General features: G+C 49.1%; 1 protein-coding gene across 3 annotated transcripts in view; it reads right to left on the bottom strand.

The window, feature by feature from the left end:
- Window positions 1-428: 428 nt before the first annotated feature.
- The window catches only part of Ppil2 (peptidylprolyl isomerase like 2), a 25,446-nt gene continuing 5,749 nt past the window's right edge, over window positions 429-20,125 (bottom strand). The window contains exons 5-20 of one of the 3 annotated variants that reach the window (XM_005370007.3): window positions 18,334-18,385; window positions 13,666-13,717; window positions 10,558-10,649; window positions 9,782-9,871; window positions 9,152-9,227; window positions 7,563-7,723; window positions 6,110-6,185; window positions 5,635-5,741; window positions 5,152-5,241; window positions 4,849-4,882; window positions 4,219-4,336; window positions 2,861-2,917; window positions 2,209-2,281; window positions 2,057-2,119; window positions 1,796-1,932; window positions 429-1,381 (exon numbers count right to left, since the gene is read on the bottom strand). In XM_005370007.3, coding sequence (XP_005370064.1) covers window positions 1,285-1,381; window positions 1,796-1,932; window positions 2,057-2,119; window positions 2,209-2,281; window positions 2,861-2,917; window positions 4,219-4,336; window positions 4,849-4,882; window positions 5,152-5,241; window positions 5,635-5,741; window positions 6,110-6,185; window positions 7,563-7,723; window positions 9,152-9,227; window positions 9,782-9,871; window positions 10,558-10,649; window positions 13,666-13,717; window positions 18,334-18,385 — 1,375 coding nt within the window. In that variant the 3' untranslated portion in view covers window positions 429-1,284. The remainder of the gene's footprint in view (window positions 1,382-1,795; window positions 1,933-2,056; window positions 2,120-2,208; window positions 2,282-2,860; window positions 2,918-4,218; window positions 4,337-4,848; window positions 4,883-5,151; window positions 5,242-5,634; window positions 5,742-6,109; window positions 6,186-7,562; window positions 7,724-9,151; window positions 9,228-9,781; window positions 9,872-10,557; window positions 10,650-13,665; window positions 13,718-18,333; window positions 18,386-20,125) is intronic. The other 2 variants (XM_005370006.3, XM_026777462.1) reach the window with 2 other exon arrangements.

Here is a 20,125-nt window from a genome sequence, read left to right as displayed (position 1 = left end):
ATGAAAAGAAGTACAGGCTACATTCTCAAGAACTTTAGGGATTTTGTGGATACAGGGTTTTGGGCAAGATAAGAAAAACACACACACACAAAAAAAAAAAAGAATCAAGCCTAAGTTACAATTTAATGTGGCACCCCAAGGACAAGGGAGCAGTAGGCAGGCCAGAGAATATACGCCACGACATGACACAGCGCCCACACTTCTGAAGGGGCAGCTGGGGAAAGCTGGAAGTCAGCTCAGGTTCAAGATGGAAGGCAAAGTAATGACAAACGATGGCTACAAGCTGTTCGGACACAGAAGAGCCGATGCCAAAGGCCTTTTCTTTTTTGGTTTTTTTGAGACAGGGTTTCTCTACATAATAGCTGTGGTTGTCCTGGGACTCGCTCTGTGGATGAGGCTGGCCTCGGACTCACAGAAATCCGCCTGTCTCTGCCTCCTGAGTGCTGGGATTAAAGGTGTGCGCCACCACTGCCAAGCCATAAAATCATTTTCAGGATCAAGAGACTGCCCTGGAATCAGGAGTTGGTAAACCAGGCATGGCGCACATCTCTAATCCCAGCACTTGGGGAGGTAGGAACAGGTGGATCTGAGTTCAAGGCCAGCTTGACCTTACATAGTGAGTTTCAGGACAGCTAAGGGTACATACAGAGAGAGACCCTGTCTCCAAAGCACAAAATAAGTAGTTGGTGATGGTCAGTAGAAAGGAATCAGCAGGGATTCCTAAATCTCAGCACAAGCCACTGACTGGGCAGCTGAGCAGACAGGACATCAAGCACGCCTGCCTCAGGCAAGGGCAGAGCGAGTGCTTAGGGAGATCTTGTCAGCCTGGGAGGCCAAACTCCACCTCAGGATCCAAACCAGGGTCTGAGAACCAGTCTCAATCTCCACATCTAAATTTCTTTTGAGAGTGTCTCCCTTTATAGCCCAGGTTAGCCCTGAGCACTCAACCTTCCTGCCTTGGCATTCATTCGGAATGAATGCTGGGATTATAGCGGCTCCCTGAGCATCTGCGTTTTTTAAAGAATACACCGGTGGTGGCACTAGCCAGGGAACTGTGCTGAGTGAGCACATAGCCATCCTGGGGCAGAGATGGCTGGGGTGGGAGTAAAGGACACAGCCTTCCTCACTAACCCAAGACAGGGCCATTGGCACCAGACGAGGCATCGAGAGGCCAGGGGTCCCAGGGGCCAAAACTGGACCCAGCCATAGGCAAGAGGTTTATTGGCTCAGAGACTGAAGCCCACAGCCATGCACCCTACCAGGAACCATGAGACCAGCCTGCTGCTACCAGGAGCTGAAGTCCCCAAAGCCCCGGCTGGGCTTCTTCTTGGCCGTGGGGACAGCTGTGCTGGTTGATGGTTCTTCCTCTGCTGCTCGCTTCCTGAGACACAAAGAAAACGACTCCAGTTGCCACAGAAGAGCTAGGCGCCCATGCTCAGCCCTCTGAGGACGCTCCACACAGAGGCAGCTGTCCCTGCAGAGGCGTCCTCGTCCTCTGCAAAGTGCTACTCCCACTAAAGCATCCTGGCCCGCACAGGGCCTTTCTAGACCCTTAGCTCTAGGCTCTAGTCTGGCCTGTGGGTTTGGTTTGGTTTTTCGAGAAAGGGTTTCTCTGTGTAACTTTGGAGCCTGTTCTGAAACTCACTCTATAGACCAGGCTGGCCTTGAACTCCCAAGTGCTGGGATTAAAGGCGTGCGCCACCATCACCTGGTCGGCCTGTGCTATCACCCCCTAGGATCACTGTGAGAAGACAGCATCAGAGACAGGAGAGAGGCCACCATCAAGCACACTCACGTGGCTGCTGGGTTGATGTACTTGCCCACCCCCTGGCGGTATGTCTGGGGGCCCTGGCTTCCAGGCTGGGGCTGGCTCGTCTTGACCTTAGCCTCTGGATCCACTTGCTGCTGTGTCTTCTTCCGCTCCTGGGCAATCTGGGGGTAGCAAAACTGTCTGAAGCAGAGTCCAGAGTGGGGTCTCCTCACTCATCTAGAGCTTCGGGGTGTGTCCTCTTGTTCCCAACCAACAACCACATGACCTGTCTGGCACCTCTCTCACCTGGGCATCAGCCTCCTCATAGGGGTCCACAAACACCGTGGTTGCACATATGCGTATTTCCTCCTGGTGGCAGAGGGACTCTGTGAGCAGGCAGCAGACTTCCCCAGCCAGCACCCAGTAGGCAGTGGTCCTCTGTTCTCCAAGGTACATACCTTAGGACGGTCAGTTTTGGGGTCACTCTCCACATTCTCCATAGCTGTCAGCGTGTCAAAACCCCCAACAACCCTATAGTAGAGAGACAGAGCTGGGTCTTTGTGTACCCTGAGCAGAGTACCATTCATGGCAGAGTCAAAATATACCAAGAGAAGGACTGTAGACTAGTCACCAGGCAGGACAGGATGGGCCACAGCAGAGAAGGGGGCAGCGACCACACCCAGCCAGGTGTGCTGACTAAAGTCCTACCTTGGACAAAATCACAGTCCTTGTTTCCATACTTTGTTTCCCCCTCTTTACTAAGGCAGGGTCTTACCAAGTCTAAGTGACTAAGGCTGGCCAGGAACTAATAATCCTTTGTACTCTAATTCTATGTAACCCCTATAACTCTACAATTGAATCATTGGCACGGACTGTCCTTTGTGGGACACACTAGGGGCTGAGGAGAAGGGACTGCTTCAGACATCCAAAAAGGCGCCTGAGAGGGAAGAGGAGCCAGGGCACCCAGGTCTGTCTCCTTGGCTCTACAGGACAGCCCACCTTTCCCCAGGAACACCCAGTCCTCAGCGGGGACGGTGTGGGAATGCCCCGTCTAGGGAAAGGCAGTGAGGCCCACACCGCACTGCAAACGTGCATGGCATCCACTCTTACCGTCCGAAGATGGTGTGCTTCTTATCCAGGTAAGCACAGGAGCGGAACGTGATGAAGCTGGGGAAAGCACAGGGAGGTCAGGGAAGCAGCAAGCTGGCCACCCACCATGGCTCTAGTTCCTCTGTAGAAGCTACCTGCCTTTCCCAGGTAAATCCAGACCCCTGGAGATAACCCAGAGCTTGGCTGCCAAAATCCCATGCGAGCCAAGTAGGAGAGACTGGAGGCTTGAGCTATGAGATTATCTGCAGGAAGGCAGTGGTTAGGGGAGCCCTACCAAACAGGCCAGATGTGTGTGCTATCTGGGAAGTCCTAGACTGAAGACTGTAAACACTGGAAGACATCAGACAAAAGGGGGATGGCTGAGAGGACTCACACCTGCAAGCCTAGCACAGGCGCCTGAGCCTCACAGTCCACACAGACCCTCAGTGAGGCCACGCCCACGCACAGTGCTGCCCCTGGAACAAGGACTCGCTTATGGCACCGAGCATGACTGAACTGATGATCCTACTGCCTCCACCTCCAGGTGTGTGCCACCATCAGCGAGATCTGGTGAGTTTCTAACATAATAAAGGAAGCTAGAAAAAGAATGAAACCTGAAGAAAATAACAGGAAAGTAAAAAATAGCAAAAGGGAAAACAAACATGCAACGGAAATATTTAGATTTTGAAAAGACTAAGGAAATACTGACAAAAAAAAAAGAATGCTGTCAAATGGGGCTGGAGAGATGGCTCAGAGGTTAAGAGGTTAAGGCTCAAAGCCAGCCTGGTCTACATAGTGAGTTATACAAGAGCCAGAACTACTTAATGAAGCCCTGTCTCAAAATATGTTTTAAAAAACAAAAAACTATACTCAAAAAAGATATACCCAAGCTGGAGACCATTTTCAATGGTAGAACATGTATTTAGCACACACAAAGCTCTAGGTTCACACCACAACACAAAAAGAAAAAAATGTGTATGTGTAATATATATACACACACACATATCTCCAGGAGTTAAGCCATATTCTTAGATGAAGAATAGAACATAATACACACCTATTCTGATCCAGAGCCTTACCACCCACCACTACCGAGCACCTCTCCCTGGCCACTTGTCCTCAGAATACCTCCTCCCAAAGCACTGGACCAGTAAACCCTGCATGGCGCCTGGCACCCACACACTCCTGGTTCTGCCTGTCATACCCCGAGAGGAATGCGGTTCTACCAGCTGACTTGGGACCTTTCCTGGAGGGCTGGTGCTCGGTCTGACTGTGCACTACCGTGTGTCCACTTGACCTGGACACAGCACAACTTTTAGGGAGCACTCCAGGCGCTCTGAAAACCACCCCAGCAGCTGAGCAAGAACAGCTGGACTCACAACTGAGACTTGTTGGTGTTGGGCCCCGAGTTGGCCATGCTGAGCACCCCACGGCCTGTGTGGGAGAGGTTGGGGCGGAACTCATCTTTGAAAGGCTTGCCCCAGTAGGACTCTCCACCTGGAACAGAAAAGCACAGTCAGAGGTCAGCCAGAACCTATTCCAGGAGCATCAGAGAAAGCCCCGGGCCCTGGGGCACCCCTCTGGATGACCCCTAGATCCTAGCACCTTCATCACCCTTGTGGGCCAGGGGCTACAAGGCCAAAGCTACAAGCATCATTCAAACGTGGGTAGAAGTCATAGTTGGCCCATGTAGCTGAAAGCTTGGGGGAAATGTTATTATGCCCTGTAGGAGCCATGGGGCTACCTTATTATGTGACGGGAGGGCATGACCAAACCTCCTGTCAGTGAGCAGGTGACATCTTCCTCTGCCTTGTTATGGTAGGACCCTGGGGCTGAGCAGAGCAGAAAGGTGGGGGAACTAAAAGGCGTGCCCAAGGTGGCCCAGAAGGACAGACACTGTGGCAAGCCACCCCCAAATCTGAGATACCACATCCAGAGCTCTTCAGGCCCAACTCCCCACCAGGCCCCATGCATCACTCTGATGGAACAGGCCTGGTACCAGCACCTACCTGTGCCTGTACCTGTGGGGTCACCGCCCTGGATCTGCAGAAACAAAACCCAGTGAGGTCACTGGCTCTGATGCTCCCTCTGCCCAATGGCATGTGCTGCGCTGAGGACGGGGACCTCCTCTCCCACCCCAGGTCTTCTGGGCCATCTATAGGATCCCTGCACAAGATACACCCGAAGACCCTACCCTGGCCACACATAGCCTGAACCAGGTGTCAGGGACAGGGCAGGCACAAGCCCATTGGTTCATGGGTGCTACCCATGCCACCAGGCATCTATGGGCAGAACCAGCTTGTTCCACTCACCACAAAGTTCCTGATGGACCTATGAAAGATGGTGCCATCATAATACTGTTTCTTGCAGAGCTTGATGAAATTTTCACATGTTTTTGGTGTCTGCAAAATATCCCAATATTCTATAAGGCACAGTGGTCAACAGCAGAGTCACAAAAGACATGTAGGCCTTTCATCACAAGAGTGAGCTACCTGTCTGCAGACCGTGGTTCAGTCTGCCCTCCAAAAACTAAGTCATCAGAGTCCTGCAGCCATATGACACATGGCAGAACATGGGAGAGCCAGGTCCTAGTCCTTAGATTTGCACACACACCTAGCAGCACCCAAGGAGGCATGCTATGTTGTTGAAACTCCAGGAAAGGAAGTCAGAGCACTTTGGTTCTCAGCAGGAGTCAGGCAAGACCTCTTAGAGGCAAACTAACTATAGCCCTACATTTAAGTTGTCTTAAATACCCAAATACCCCAGCAACCACCTGGGAACAGCCACATACTCACCAGGTCACAGTGCAGCTCTAGGTTAAGGTCGCCCTTGTTGGTGTGCAGCCTCACATAGCCCTTCTTCTTCACAAACTGGTAGCGTAGAACATCCTCGTCAATGACAGCTGCAAACAAGTTCTGAGCTCGGCACTTGCCCTGTACCTCAGGTAGCTCCTCATTCAGGCTCCATGGCATGTCACACAACATCAGCACCAAGGAGCCTTCCCCAGTCAGGAGCACCCCAGCTCTGAGATCATATCAAGGACAATACGATGCTAGAGGCTCTAGGGGCCTGGGAGCAGGGTACTTCCAGACAAGGGCCAAGACCATATGCTGAGAATGCTTCTGACTCAAAGCCTACCTTCCAAGAACACCCACCACAACCACCAACCACCAGAGACTGCAAGTAAAGGCACAGTGGGGATGCTGGGAAGCCCTACTTGCTCCCAATGTGGATTCTGTCCCAATGAACTGAGGAAGTAGAGGTGGCTACCTGCTTCATGTGTGGTCTCAGGTACCATGGCAGTGGAGGTGAAGGATGCACTGACCTTTCCTGTGGAATAGTGGGCCTGCAAGAAAACCATGTGCTCAGACCCGATACCTCTCCTCAAGGACAACCTTTGACCACCACACAGCCACAGGGAGAGAGTCGGCAAAGATCAGAGGACGAGATTACTGACACCAAGAGAACAGCTGAAGGCCTAGTTGGAATCAGAGCCCAAGGCCTCAAACAAACTGAAACTAACAATATAAGTCAAGATGGGAAGACCCTCACAGGTACAGCATCTTCTCCCATGACAGGAATACAAAGGCACTTCTAAGTTTATTTCTAAAGGTTTCTCTTCTGTTTTTTAAGGTACTGTGTAGCCCAGGCTGTTTTAGAGCTCAGAGACTTGTCTGCCTCTGCCTCCCGAGTGCTGAAATTAAAGGCCTGCGCCACCACACCCAGCTGGTTTCTTTAGGGGGGAAAATGGTCATGTTATCGGGTGTGGTGGTGCACACCTTTTGTCCCAGCACTCTGGAGGCAGAGGCAGACAGCACTATCTGAATTTGAGGTCAGACTGGTCTACAGAGTGAGTTCCAGGTCAGAAACCCTATATGAATAAGCAAAGACAACAAAATGACTATGTGTCTGAGTGTTTTGCTTGCATGCATATCTTTGCAACACATGCTTGCCTGAACCCTCAGAAGTCAGAAGAGGAAGTCAGATCCCCTGGATGGATGATGAGCTGTCATGTAGGTGCTGGGAACCAAACCTGGGTTCTCAATTAAAAACAAGTGCCACGGATCCATCTCTCTAACCTGGATATATATATATTTAAAGTAAACACATGATCTCTTTAATGGGGGAGGGAATAAATGAATTTTTTCATCATATAGAAGGAAAAAAAATGAGGACTGATCAACATGACAGTAATACCGAGAGGTACAATACCCGTGCTTAAATAGGGAAATTGTAGACAATGAACTTAATTTAATTTTCTAAGATTTCCTGGATAACTCCCTATATGGCAGACCCCACCTCTGCCTTTTCCATGGCTGAGACTTTTTAGGCTCAGTCTAAACAGGAGAAAGACAGCACCTATCAGCTAAATGTACTGAGGAAATTCCAGCACCACAGCTGTAGATAGGACCTCAGTAGCCCTGGCAAGCCTAGTCCTCTCTGCCATTACAGACCTGCAAGCCCTTGCATCTCTGTCCTGAAATGTAGATGCTGCCTGTGGAGCACCAGAGACAGCAGAGAGCTTGGCTGAGGCCTGGGTCAGGGCTCACAGCACAAGGCAGCGCTACTCCCTTTTGATTTGTTTGGAGCCCAGTCACATCAGCAGCCCTGGGGGGCCCCACAAGACTAAGAGGGTCCCAGCCACACCTCCAGGTACACCCCTGTCAGCACCCTCCCCGGGGTCTCTCCTGGGGAAGAAGCAGAGCCAGAGCAACCCACTCACAGCATTCAGTTGGTCCACCTTCTTCTTCTCAGGTGCCTTCATGGTGGCTGCTAAAATCTCATCTCCTTTGAACTCTTTGTAGAGCTCCTGTAGTGTCTCTCGGGTCTCAGCATTCGTATTTTTCAGGTAATAAGATGGATCCTGTTTGGCCTTTTCCTCATCTACAAAACAGGGTACAGTACAGGTACAGCCAAGGCCCCAGAGTCTCGAGCTGAGCATGACAGGAATAGAGTGGAGCCGGTCACATGCGCACAAGCCGCAAGTGAGATGACTAAGACAGGCTTCTCTGGCCAGAGCATAGCCACAGCAGCTTACTGCCCTGTGGGTGCAGCAAGGTGGGGAGCACACAGAACACATCATCATGGGGCCTGACCCCCAGGCCTAGAGGGGTCTCCCTCATAGGGCCAATGGTCCAAACTTAAATGTCACTGTTCTTTTATTTACCTGTATAATGACATCTCTTCACAATGAGGTTTTGCTTTTGTAATTTTAAAAGTGCTTCTTTCTCTTCCTTTTCTTTATTTTTTTAATTAATTAATTAGTTAATTTGGTTTTTCAAGACAGGGTTTCTCTGTGTAGTCAAAGTGCTTCTTTCTCTTCCTTTTATTTTTTTTAATTAATTAATTAGTTAATTTGGTTTTTCAAGACAGGGTTTCTCTGTGTAGCCAAAGTGCTTCTTTCTCTTCCTTTTCTTTATTTTTTTTTAATTAATTAATTAGTTAATTTGGTTTTTCAAGACAGGGTTTCTCTGTGTAGCTCTGGTTGCCCTGGAACTCACTCTGTAGACCAGGCTGGCCTCAACTCAGAGATCCACCTGCCTTTGTCTCTTGAGTGCTGGGATTAAAGGTGTGCACTACCACTGCCCAGCTAAAAGTGCTCATTTCAAGGGAAGGAAGAGTTTGGTGTATTCCATATATGAAATGTCCCATCTGTGCTACATGTTGAGTGCTAGGCCAAAGGCTGTAACTTGCTGAGCAGCGAACATGCCTAGGTCTGGCCTCTGAGTCTACTGAGCTCAGTTATTCCTGAGTTGTTCAACCTCCCCAAATCCTATCTGGTTCATAGTGTTCAATATTGTTTCCTGCTGAGGTGGGCCAACTAAGGTCTGGGCATGAGTCTAGCTGGCTCCTTGGTATGAAACAAGTGAGCTCAGAAACTTTAGCCACTCCATAGTATGTTACAGTGTGCTCAATAGCATGGGCCAAACACAGGAAGCAAGAGAACCAACCAAGAGCCCAGTCTAACTACCCTAGAAAGATCTGATGTCACCCAGAGTCTCCCCTACAGCCCCTCTTATCCTATGCCCTGGGAAGAGCAGCAGTCAACAGGAAGGGAAAGTGAGGTGTCCTAGAGTGTCCCCGACTCCAGTCAGCTGCTTCTCTGACACGGTGGCGCATGCCTATAGTACTTAGAGGGCAGAAGCAGGAGGGTGCTGCGAATGCAAGACCAGCCTCATCTGTACAAGCAAATCTCGGGACAGCCAGGGCTTCCCAGAATAAAGGAAGCTGGAGCCCCAGTCTGAGCCCCAAAGGAAGGGCTCGCCCGAGAAGCACCCGTACTGTACTCACGGCAGCCGTGGTTGTCCATACCTGGATCTATGACTTTCATATTATTCTTCACATGGAAGAAGTTGGAAACATTGAATTTGTCCAGGTTGGTGGGGTCCTGTGACAAGAAGAGAACACTCAGGAGGAAAAGCTGCAGGTGTTGAGGCTTGACAGGTGCCTGCAGGGAAGAAGGCTGTGCCAACAGGGTGACAAGCAAAGATGCCGAGTCCAGAGCAGCTCAGCAAGCCTCTCCAGGGTAAGACTTGCTGCTAGGCAACGCAAGATAGAGACTGGGCAGCCATGTGGCCAAGCTTCAGTCAGAACGGAGTAAGTCAGAGTCCTGTGAGCCTGTCCTGGACTGTGCTCCATCTAGGCATGCTCACTTTTCTGTCAGTTTTCACCGTTCACCTGTGCCAGCCGCTGCTCTTGGAGCAGAGGGGTAGAAGCTGCAGAGAAGCCTGTGGTCTGCTGCCTATGATGGTTGTGGGGCAGATGGAGCCTCCGTGATGGAGCCATGAGAGCCAGAAGGCAGCCAAGGTGGCTGTGGGGGAGACGTATGCCACTAAAGAACAGTGGGGGCAGTGGCTAGGGATGCCATGGTACAGACCAAAGCTGGAAGGCACAGGGCAGAGCCGAGGGTCAAGGTGAGGCTCTCCCCGTGAAGCTACTTACCTGCAGGGTGATGATGTCTTGCCTGGAAAAGGGCTCATCAGTCAATAAGTCCCTCAAGTTCTTGGCCTTGATGTTTAGCTGCTCCACTGCCTATAGCAGGACAGAGGTGTCATGATCCCGTCTAGGCCATGACACAGAGATAAGGGCCACCCTGGGGTGCAGTCTCAAATGCTCTCATAGCAGACTAGCTAAACCAACCTGGCTGCTTCAGGCAAGAGGTCTAACATGGGCTCTCCTGGGCTACAGGCTGCTCCTGCCCCTCCCACCAACCTGGCACCTCCTTCATCTTAAGAGCCTAGCTGCTCCTTTTCTCCCAGGTACCTCCCAGAGTCTGGTTCTTCCCATGCTGAAGACGTGGGAAGACTCTCTGGGATACAGGGAACCCTTGCTTAGGCAGCCCGAACTGCCTGCCTAGGTTTCAGGTTCAAAGGCCACCAGAGTCACCTGGCTTTTTGGTTTGTTTGTTTGGCTGGTTTGGTTTTTCAAGACAGGGTTTCTCTGTGTAACAGCCCTAGTTCGAACTTGTAGAGACCCACCTGTCACTGCCTCCTAAATGGTGGGATTAAAGGTGTGTGCCACTGCCACCCAGCTGAAGTCACCTGATCTTTATTTTAAACCCTCATAAGGCAGGAAGGCTATAAAGCTATAAAGCCATGAGGACAGGCATGCTCACTGCTCCTGGTTCACCTCCAGCACTCAGCCAGGCTTTTGGACTCCCCCAAAGCACATGTGAGGGCCCACATTACACAGTCCCACGCATTACAATAGAAGTTTACCTCATAGGTGTAGACATTGCCAGTTGTCCTGATAGCCACAATGTGAGTGTTGTCAGTGAACACCGAGTACAGCACTGGACAGTGGTACTGCCCTGGAAAGCAAGCACACACAGGGCTAGTGGCCCTCAAGAGTTCTGATTAAGCAATCCTGAGAGGACATTTTTATAACCCAGCTACTTAGGAGGCTGAGGCAGAAGAACAGGCAAGGCCAGCTGGACAGTTCAAGAAGTTGCAGGGTCTTGGATAGAGAAATGGCTCTGTACATAAGAGCACTTGACTGCTCTTCCAGAGGACCCGGGTTCAATTCCCAGCACCCACATGGCAGCTCACAACTCTCTGTAACTCTAAGATCTGACACCCTCACGCAGACATACATGTAGGCAGAACACCAATACACATAAAATAAAATAAATAATAATAATAAAGACTTTCGTCTCAAAGTGAAATTTTGAAAGGAGGCTCAGTGACCGTGCATTAGCCTAGCATGCGCTAAATATTGCACTCAACGCCATTGCCACGAGAGAGATAAGGAGGGAGGGAAGGACAGGTGGTGGTGGTGCACACCTTTGATCCCAGCACCGGGAGGCAAAGGCAGGCAGATCTCCAAGTTCGAGGCCAGCATGGTTGACAGATCAAGTTCCAAGACAGTAGGAGCTACACAAAGAAACCCTGTCTGGGGGGTGGGGAGGGCAAGGAAGGAACCAGTAGGAGTCAGAGAAGGGAAGGAAGAACCGTAGGCCAGCTACCAAGCCCTGGGAAGCACAGGGATGGCAGCCATTCAAGCTCCATTTCCACACTGTTAACAACTCCTATTCATTTTATGAGCCCCAAGCCTTGCTTCTTCTTACTTGGAGCACTGTGAGCCTCCAGAGCAGCTCAGGTGACCCACCGTCTGGGCTTATCTTTCCAGAGACCCACAGTACCCAGCACTCCCTTTATCCCCTGGCCTTCCTCACCTAGTTCTCTTCTTGCCCCAAAAGATGATCTCCCATCCAGCAGGGGCCTCGTCAGATAAATGGGGGTGGGGTGAGGTGGGGAGGACAAATAGATGTATCATCCACATGCATCTAGATAGATTTCTAAAAATTTTGTTTTAAAATAAAAAAAAGAAATCTTACACACACACACACCAAAAACAAAACAAACCTATAGAAATGTAACCACTGTGTGTCTATTTGATGACCAGGGAATTCTCGTTCATTTTTAAGTGTCATAAGATTATGAAGATGTAAGTCATTACCTTTTAATTGATGTACTACATTTTTGGTTTTTTTGTTTGTTTGGTTTTTCAAGATAGGCTTTCTCTGTGTAGCCCTGATTGTCCTGGAACTCACTTTGTGTAGACCAGGTTGGCCTTGAATTCAGAGATCTGCTGCCTCTGTCTCCTGAGTGCTGGGATCGTGAACCACTACCTAGCCTTGCATTATATTTTTATCCATTAACTTTGTGTGCTGGGTGAGGGGACAGGGTGTGCACATGTCACAGTGCAAATGTAGAGGTGGAAGAATAACTTCAAGAATTCGGTTCTCTCCTTCCACCGTAAGTTCTGCAGATGGAATTCAGGTTGCCAGGCTTGGCAGCAAGTGCCTTCACCCTCTGAGCCATTTCACCAAGCCCTACAGAGCAAAACAATGAAGTGGGAAATGATACACCCATGTCTGAGATCTGCCTCAAGCACCACCCTGAGACAGCAAAGAGAAGCCCAGATGAAACCAGCAGGCTGTAAGGAACTGGGGCTGCCGAGTGCGTGGGTGGAAATGTCCCACTAGTGCTGTGTTCGTGGGTCTGAGATTTCAAATCAAACCAAAGCAGATTTGGTCAAGGTAGCATGCACCTAAAATCCTAGCAATTCAGAGTCTGAGAAGGATCAGGAATTCAAGGCTAGACTCAGTTACAAAATGAGCCAATCTAGACTTTACCTAAAAATAAAAAGCTAAAAAAAAAAAAGGGGAGGGGGACGACAAGGCTAGTTCATTAGTAGAGGACCTGCATAGCACGTACAGTGTTTCTCCGTTGTTCTCCCTAGTACCACAGGACTGGTCTGCCTCCTGTCCCCACCCCAGTTAAGTCACATGCCTGTGTTCCCATGGTTTCAACAGTACTGAATTTCTGCCACACATGGACATGCTAGAGCACATGCTTTTCTTTGATGCACCCGACCCCTCTAGCTAGAATGTTCTTCCCACATCTTCATACAGCTTCCTCTCACCAAGTTTCCTCTCACACACTGCTGCCCTCCGTGGGTATCCTGCTGGCCCATTCCTTCCTCTACTTCTATCTAAAACAGACAGGACATCTGATGCCCTACACATCTCCTGCCTAGATTCCTCCCCCACCAACACAAGCTCTTCTCACTCCAGAACAGACACACACACCACCTCACACCACCTGCTTGTTCTCTGCATATTTCCAGGGAGAACTGCTCTATAACAGACACACATGACCTCCTCGGCTGCTGGAGGTCAGACAATGAAGAAAGATGGCCCAGTGAGCACTGACAGCAACCTCAATTATGGTACTTATGTCAGAGTGAAACCATAAAGCCTGCAACAAGATCAGACCCCAGGACAGGGACAGGGCAGCTGCATTATCGGGATAGACAACAACAGGACACAAAGGGACTTAGAAGAGGAGGCCCCAGTGGGGCAGAGGTCTGCAGGAGGAGTGATGATTGACAGTCTACTTAAGAGCAGACTGGAAATGCCTCCCAAACACCCATAACTACAGCTGGGCTAGGCACCCTGGACTTTGGCTGAGCGACTTACACCTACAGCCAAGAATAGGCCATAGCCTCAGCCAGGTATGCCCCATGCACGAGGCCCAACTATGGCACCAGCAGCTTACAACATCCCAACAGCCTTTGTGGGAGCCACCTATCCCTACCTAAACTACCTGACCCTCTGAGAAGTCATGTGACATCCGGGAAAGCAAAAGCAAGTATCAGAAAGGAATGAGTGAGGCTGGAGATGTGGCTTAGGCAGAACACTTGTTTAGCCTCCAAGCACAAGAGAAGAGAAAAGAATGTCTGATTACAGACGAGAAGTTGGTGAGAGCAGGAGCTGGGGTTCTGTGGACCAGTCCTGGAGCTGGCTACTAAAGGGCTCTCACCTTCACTGTTCTTTGCAAAGTTCAGCTTGATCAAGGACTTCCCATCAAGTTTCTGGAAAACAGACAATTAACAGTAATAAGTAAGGGGAGAAATAAAATAAAGGCTGCCAAATTAGGAGCAACAGAGACAGAAGAGAAGGAGCTGCCCAACTGACTCTTCAGCTTACACTAGCGGAAATCTCTCTGGGAGTCTCCAAGATACAGCCCGGGCTCCTCAAGGCTGTAGATGCAAGTCTATGCAGTTGCACTGATGCAACCTGTAAACCCAGGCTGTGAGCAGATCCCCAGATTTGTAAACCACCAAATCCAACAAATATAAGGGGTGATCACTGCGCTAAACGGTGAAGCTGTGGAACAAAGACTGGTCTGTATTTCCACAATGCCTAAACTTTTCTTTTTGGTACCAGGTATCAAACTCAGGACCTCATAGATGTGTGCTCTACCACTGAGCTCCATACCCAGGCCTTGTCTGAACATCTTTATGGTAAGCACACCACTTAATGTGTGGGTGCAGGGCCACTGAGATGACTGAACTCAATCCCCGAAACCTACAGTGGCGGGAGAACAAACTCCTGAAAGTTGTCACACAGCAACACCCACACCATACACAGCAACACCCACACCATACACAGCAACACCCACACCACACACAGCAACACCCACACCACACACAGCAACACCCACACCATACACAGCAACACCCACACCATATACAGCAACACCCACACCATATACACATCTCTAGTAACAATAATGGTAATGAACAAAATAAAAACAAATATTCCTAAAACTAGGAAGAAAGCAGAGAAATGCCTCTGCTGGTAAAGGTCTTGTCACTGAGCCTGATGGTATGCTCCATGCTCAGCAGGACCTGGAGAAAGGAGAGAACTAACTCCCACAGTTGTCCCCTGACCTTTACATACATGCTGTGGGCCCACATGCACATACACAAAATAAATAAGTATAACACAGCACTCGGGAGGCAGAGGCAGGCAGATCTCTGTGAGTTCGAGACCAGCCTGGTCTACAAGAGCTAGTTCCAGGACAGGCTCCAAAACCACAGAGAAACCCTGTCTCGAAAAACAAAAACAAAAACAAACAAAAAAAAAAGTATAACAAATAGAGCTAGTGAGAGTACTCGGGTATTCTGCTTATATTGTGGTACAAATATTTTTTTAAAAAGGAGTAAAACACTGAAAGTGGAAAAGCTGGTGCTGTAGCTCAGTAGTGGAGTGTGTGTTCAGCATGGATAAAGACCTAGGTACAGCAAAAAAGGAGTGGATGTGCCCACAGACGAGGGGCGCTACGACAGAATACACCCCTGTAGGATTTCATAGCCAAAGTAACTGCTATATGTAGTTTGGCAGCTGCAGATCACAGACCAGCTAACAAGATTTGATATCCCAAAGAACACCTGTGACACAGAATGCAAAAATTACAAAAAGCACCCAGGTGTAACTGAATAACAATGTCCACCCAAAAAGGAGACAACTGTAGAAAAGATACCAGAGGCGGAGGCTTGGAAGCAGAGGAGGACAGGGAACACTAACAAGATGACAAAGGGTAGAGCTGCAGCAGCCTTTGGTAGTCATGGCCTCAGGAAGGCAGAGACCAAAAATCACAAGGCACAGGCGGGCAGCAAGGGCCTCATAAAAAGGAAACCAGTAGCCGGGCGGTGGTGGCGCACGCCTTTAATCCCAGCACTTGGGAGGCAGAGGCAGGCGGATCTCTGTGAGTTCGAGACCAGCCTGGTCTACAAGAGCTAGTTCCAGGACAGGCTCCAAAACCACAGAGAAACCCTGTCTCAAAAAAAAAAAAAAAGGAAACCAGTAAAGGGTATGCTCCCAGTCCGGGGACTTGGGAAAAGCCCTGGAGCTTCCTGGCTGTCAGCAGAAAAAGCTGGTCACACTTCCAAGTGAGAAACACCAAGGAAGGAAAGCAAACTACTTAGGGAGGTAAGACCCAAGATTCTGCCCCAAGCAGCCCAAGATCAAGTGCACAGGCTTGGAAGCAGTCTAAGACGCTGTGTAGAGTGCTGCTCCCCTTTCCTCGGGAATGGGAAGAAATGGGCTGGCAACACATGCATCTACACTGAAAGAATCCCTGGACCTCATAGCAGTCCCAGACTGTCACCAGGGCCAAAAAGACTCCGGCCAGCTTCCTGCCACCCAGTAGGTTAGAGTCTTAAAGGCTTTTATTTTGTTTTGCTTGAGATTTTATATGTGGATTTTTTTGGAGGGGAGAGGATGCTAGAAAATGGAAGCCAAGGCCTTCTGCAAGCTAGGCAAGTGCTCTATTACTGAGCTACACCCCCAACTCAAAGGTTCTTCTTGCCAAGGGAGCTCCTGCCCCAGGCAGAGGAAGTGAATGGACAACATGATCTACTCTAACAGGAGAGGCAGAGTCACAGACTAAATACATTGAAAGTTCCCTGGACTGGGTTGAAAATGTTCCCCCAAAGTTTGCAGGCCCCAGAAACCTTCCTTCCAACAGGGCTTCCATGGAGGTAATCAAGTGAAGATGGGGCCATGCTGGTGGCAGCAGAGCAATGGCCTGGCCTCAGATCCTGCCTGCACTAAGTACCAGGCTCCACTGGCCCTCATTGCCAATCAGAACAGTGGCAACTGCTCAGGAAGCTCTTGCTGAACTGTGGCCAGTCCCCAAAAATCACAGTACTAAGTGACTGCTGAGATCTCTACTGCCCTAAGGACAGGACTCAGACTCAACACCTTAAACATCCGGCTGGCCCAGTCTACAGCTCTCTCCTTCCCTCTACCTTCAGCCTGGTCAAATGTACACAGCATCTCTCACCCAGACAAATGCATGATCCCCAGCAGATCTCCCCGGGGCCACCAAGCTCCTGAGAGCACCTTCCTGACAAAACCAGACCTATCCTCAATACAGGTCAGGTCATGACCCTGCCTGGGCATCCAATCCACCAGGGTAAGTCCAGGGCCAGCAAGGCTCCCCAGAATGGCATCTAAATGTCATTACGTCTCATCCTCAGGACTGAGCATGACAGCAGCTCCCCAGAGACTTCCTCAGTCACCTACCCTCCCTCTTTCCTTGCCATTCCTCTCTGCATCATTTCAATGACACACGCCTGACCTGCCTGCCCCATCCCCATGTTGGGCCCAGCATACACAAAGTTGAGGCCTTCTTAGCAGGGACAACTGAAGAGATGAAGAACCAGGCCACGGAAGGAAAGGAGACGGACTTCTAAGACACAAAGGGACCAAAGGGCCACAGGCCAATTAAGATGTGTAAAAAGTGAGGCTAGAAAATAAGCTAGCGACAATCATAACCGCGAACTACTGTTGGCTGTCCTGGGACTTGCTCTGTAGACCAGGTTGAGCTCACACTCATGGAAATCTACCTACTGCTGTTTCTGAAGAGCTGGGATTAAAGGCAAGAACAACTTTCCTTTCGCCCCTAAAAAAAATAAAAAATCTGCCAGGTGAGGATGGCATACGCCTTTAATCCTAGCACGCAGGAGGTAGAGGCAGGCAAATATTTTGAGTTTGAGGTCAGTCTGATCTACAGAGTGAGTTCCAGGATAGTCAAGGCTACAGAGAAACCCTGTCTCAAAAAACAAAAACAAAAATACCCTTGATTTGTCAAAGACATGGGAAAGAAGCATTTTCTTCTTGCAGTGTGGCTAAAAGCTTAAAATGTATAACAGTTTTGAATGGCAGTTGGCCAATAACTATGGAAACTGACAATGCACCTTCTTTTGACTCTGCAGTCCTAGAAGAATATAGCTGTGTGTTCAAGAAAATGTGCATGGGGCCATTCCTGCACTTCTGCTGTGACTGGCAATGACAGAGGATTCAGTACGACTCAGTCACAAAGACAACACAAGACCAATGATGGCTCAGCAGGTAAAGTCACTTGCCACCACGTCTGATACCCTGAGTTAGGTCACTAGAACCCATATGGTGGGAGGCGCTGCCCTCTGACCCTGTGCCATGGCATGTGCACTTACACAGATATGCCTACATACTTACACATACACTCACAAGCACACAAGTGTAAAAACCCATCCTTTCTAAGACAGAGTGCTTTCTGTACGGACACCCTTGAGACTTACCAGCACCTTGAAAAGCACATAAAGATACACATGAGTCACAAACTCTGATCAAACTCAAGAGAAAACACAGACAGCCAGGCCTGGAGGCTAAAGCAGGAATGCAGTGAGTGAGAAGACAGCCTGGGCTACACAATAAAACCCTGACTCAAGCAAAGATATAAGGAATGGTGTACATTCACAGGAGACTAGTACCAAGACTCCACAGTATCCCAATCTCAAAATGATGTAGCATTTGAATGTAACCTATGTGTACCCTCTCACCAACTTTAAAACATCTCTAGACTGCTTGCTACCTATTACAACATAAATCCTACACAAATTACTATCTGATACTGTTTAGTAAACAATGACAAGAAAAAGTGTATAGATACAATTTTTCCACAAATACTTCTTTTTGAGCATGGTTGATTGAATCTAAGAACACAGAATCTGCAAATACAGAGGCAACACTTCTGGAAAGCAGAGGACTGTCATCCCAGGCCCTGTGAGCAGTTCTCCACTGAGGACATAAAAACTGCAAGGACAAAGCAAGGGCAGGGCACAGCTCCATGGCAACAAGTACCTGTGTGACCACCTACCTCTCCATTGCTGGGATTGGTCCCATACTTCTTAAGCCATGGAACAATGTTCCTGATGGGAGAGAACAAAAACTGTCACTAGGGTGCTAGAGAGATGGCTCAGCAGTTAAGGGCATGTGGTCCTCTGAGCTCCCAGCATCCACATGACATGGCAGAACAGCTATCTGTATGGAACTCCAGTTTCAGAGAACCCAATGTCCTCTCCCAGCTCCCACAGGCACTGCACAAATGTGGTGCACACACAGACAGGCAAAACATCCACACACATGAAAAATAAATCTTAAAGATGGCTCAGAGGTTAAGAGCACTGGCCGCTCTTCCAGAGGTCCTGAGTTCAATTCCCAGCAACCACATGGTGGCTCACAACCATCTGTAATGAGATTTGGTGCCCTCTTCTGACCTGCAGGGATACAGGCAGGCAGAGCACTGTATACATAATAAATATTTAAAAATAAATGAATGAATAAATAAATATTTAAAAAAAGTCACAAGTAGGTGCTGCCAGTGACAACCTGGAAGGCCTAGGGCTGTTTCCAGGTGAGCTGTAAGGCAGGCTGCACTTCCCCACTTGTAGGTCATGTGTACCCACACACGTTCGGTGACTTGGCGTGTTCTGGTACTGGAGCCTGAACACACGCTTGTGCATACAGTGTCTCCACTGAGCTCCACTCAGTATCTGCAGGAGTTTTACGGAAGTTCCATATAAACAAGAACTTTAACTAGGCAGAAGGGCAAACAGATGTTAGCATGCCTATACAAAACACTAGGTCAGCATCAGAAATTATACCTGCAGCCACACATGGTGATAAGTAACTAGGCTCACACCTGGTTACTTATGAGATGAAGGCAGGAAATCACTAGAACCCAAGAATTCAATGCCAGGACAACACAATGAGACCTCCCCCACCTCAAATAGATAAATCTCTATACAGGGCCCAGAAGGCATAAGCATTCATAGTGATGATCCTGAACAGTGAGCTCTTTATGGTTAAAATGTTCTACTAAGTATTTTATATTTTTCTAAATTTTAGAAAATATTTTAGAATCTAAAACAAGCTTGAAATATAAAACAAAGCTAACATATGTTGACACATAAAATAGGGTCTAATGCTTCAGAATATAATGCTGGAAGTGTGCGCCTTCATCACAGCTCTGCTTTCATCAAGCAGACAATATCCAGTCCATCACGGCTCCACAGCAACAACAGACGGGTGACCAGCTGGTCACTAAAACATGGTAGGAGGACTCATCTCCATTATAAACAGTCGCAACAGCATCTGTCAATTAATACTGCCTGCTAGAGGTCATAGGGCACTTCTGCCATGTCCCCTGTCTGTCCCTCCCAATTCCCAAAGAGGCTCGCCTAGATCTCAGGAAGTTTCTAGGGACAAGACTTTGGTGACTCTGTCCCTGCTTAGAGCCATAAACTCAACACTCCTTTCTCTACTAGGTGTCAATGATCCTGCAGTATCTGTTCAATCAAGACAGTGCTGGGAGACAGCGCAGGGACAAAGCACTTCTCATGTGAGCACAAAAACCTGAGATTTGGATACCAAAAAAATCCAGACAAGACAGCACTCATCTGTCACTTCAGTAGGGACTGGAGGCACTGAGACAGGCAGACCCTGGGAGATGCTTGTCAGCCAGCCTAACTGACACTGCAAGTTCCCCGACAAGGTCCAGCCTCAAAAACATAAGGTGGCCGGGCGGTGGTGGCGCACGCCTTTAATCCCAGCACTCGGGAGGCAGAGGCAGGCGGATCTCTGTGAGTTCGAGACCAGCCTGGTCTACA

This window comes from Microtus ochrogaster, unplaced genomic scaffold, assembly GCF_000317375.1.
Source record: "Microtus ochrogaster isolate Prairie Vole_2 unplaced genomic scaffold, MicOch1.0 UNK68, whole genome shotgun sequence".
Lineage (NCBI taxonomy): Eukaryota > Metazoa > Chordata > Mammalia > Rodentia > Cricetidae > Microtus > Microtus ochrogaster.
This window is presented reverse-complemented; position numbering and strand designations above follow the sequence as displayed.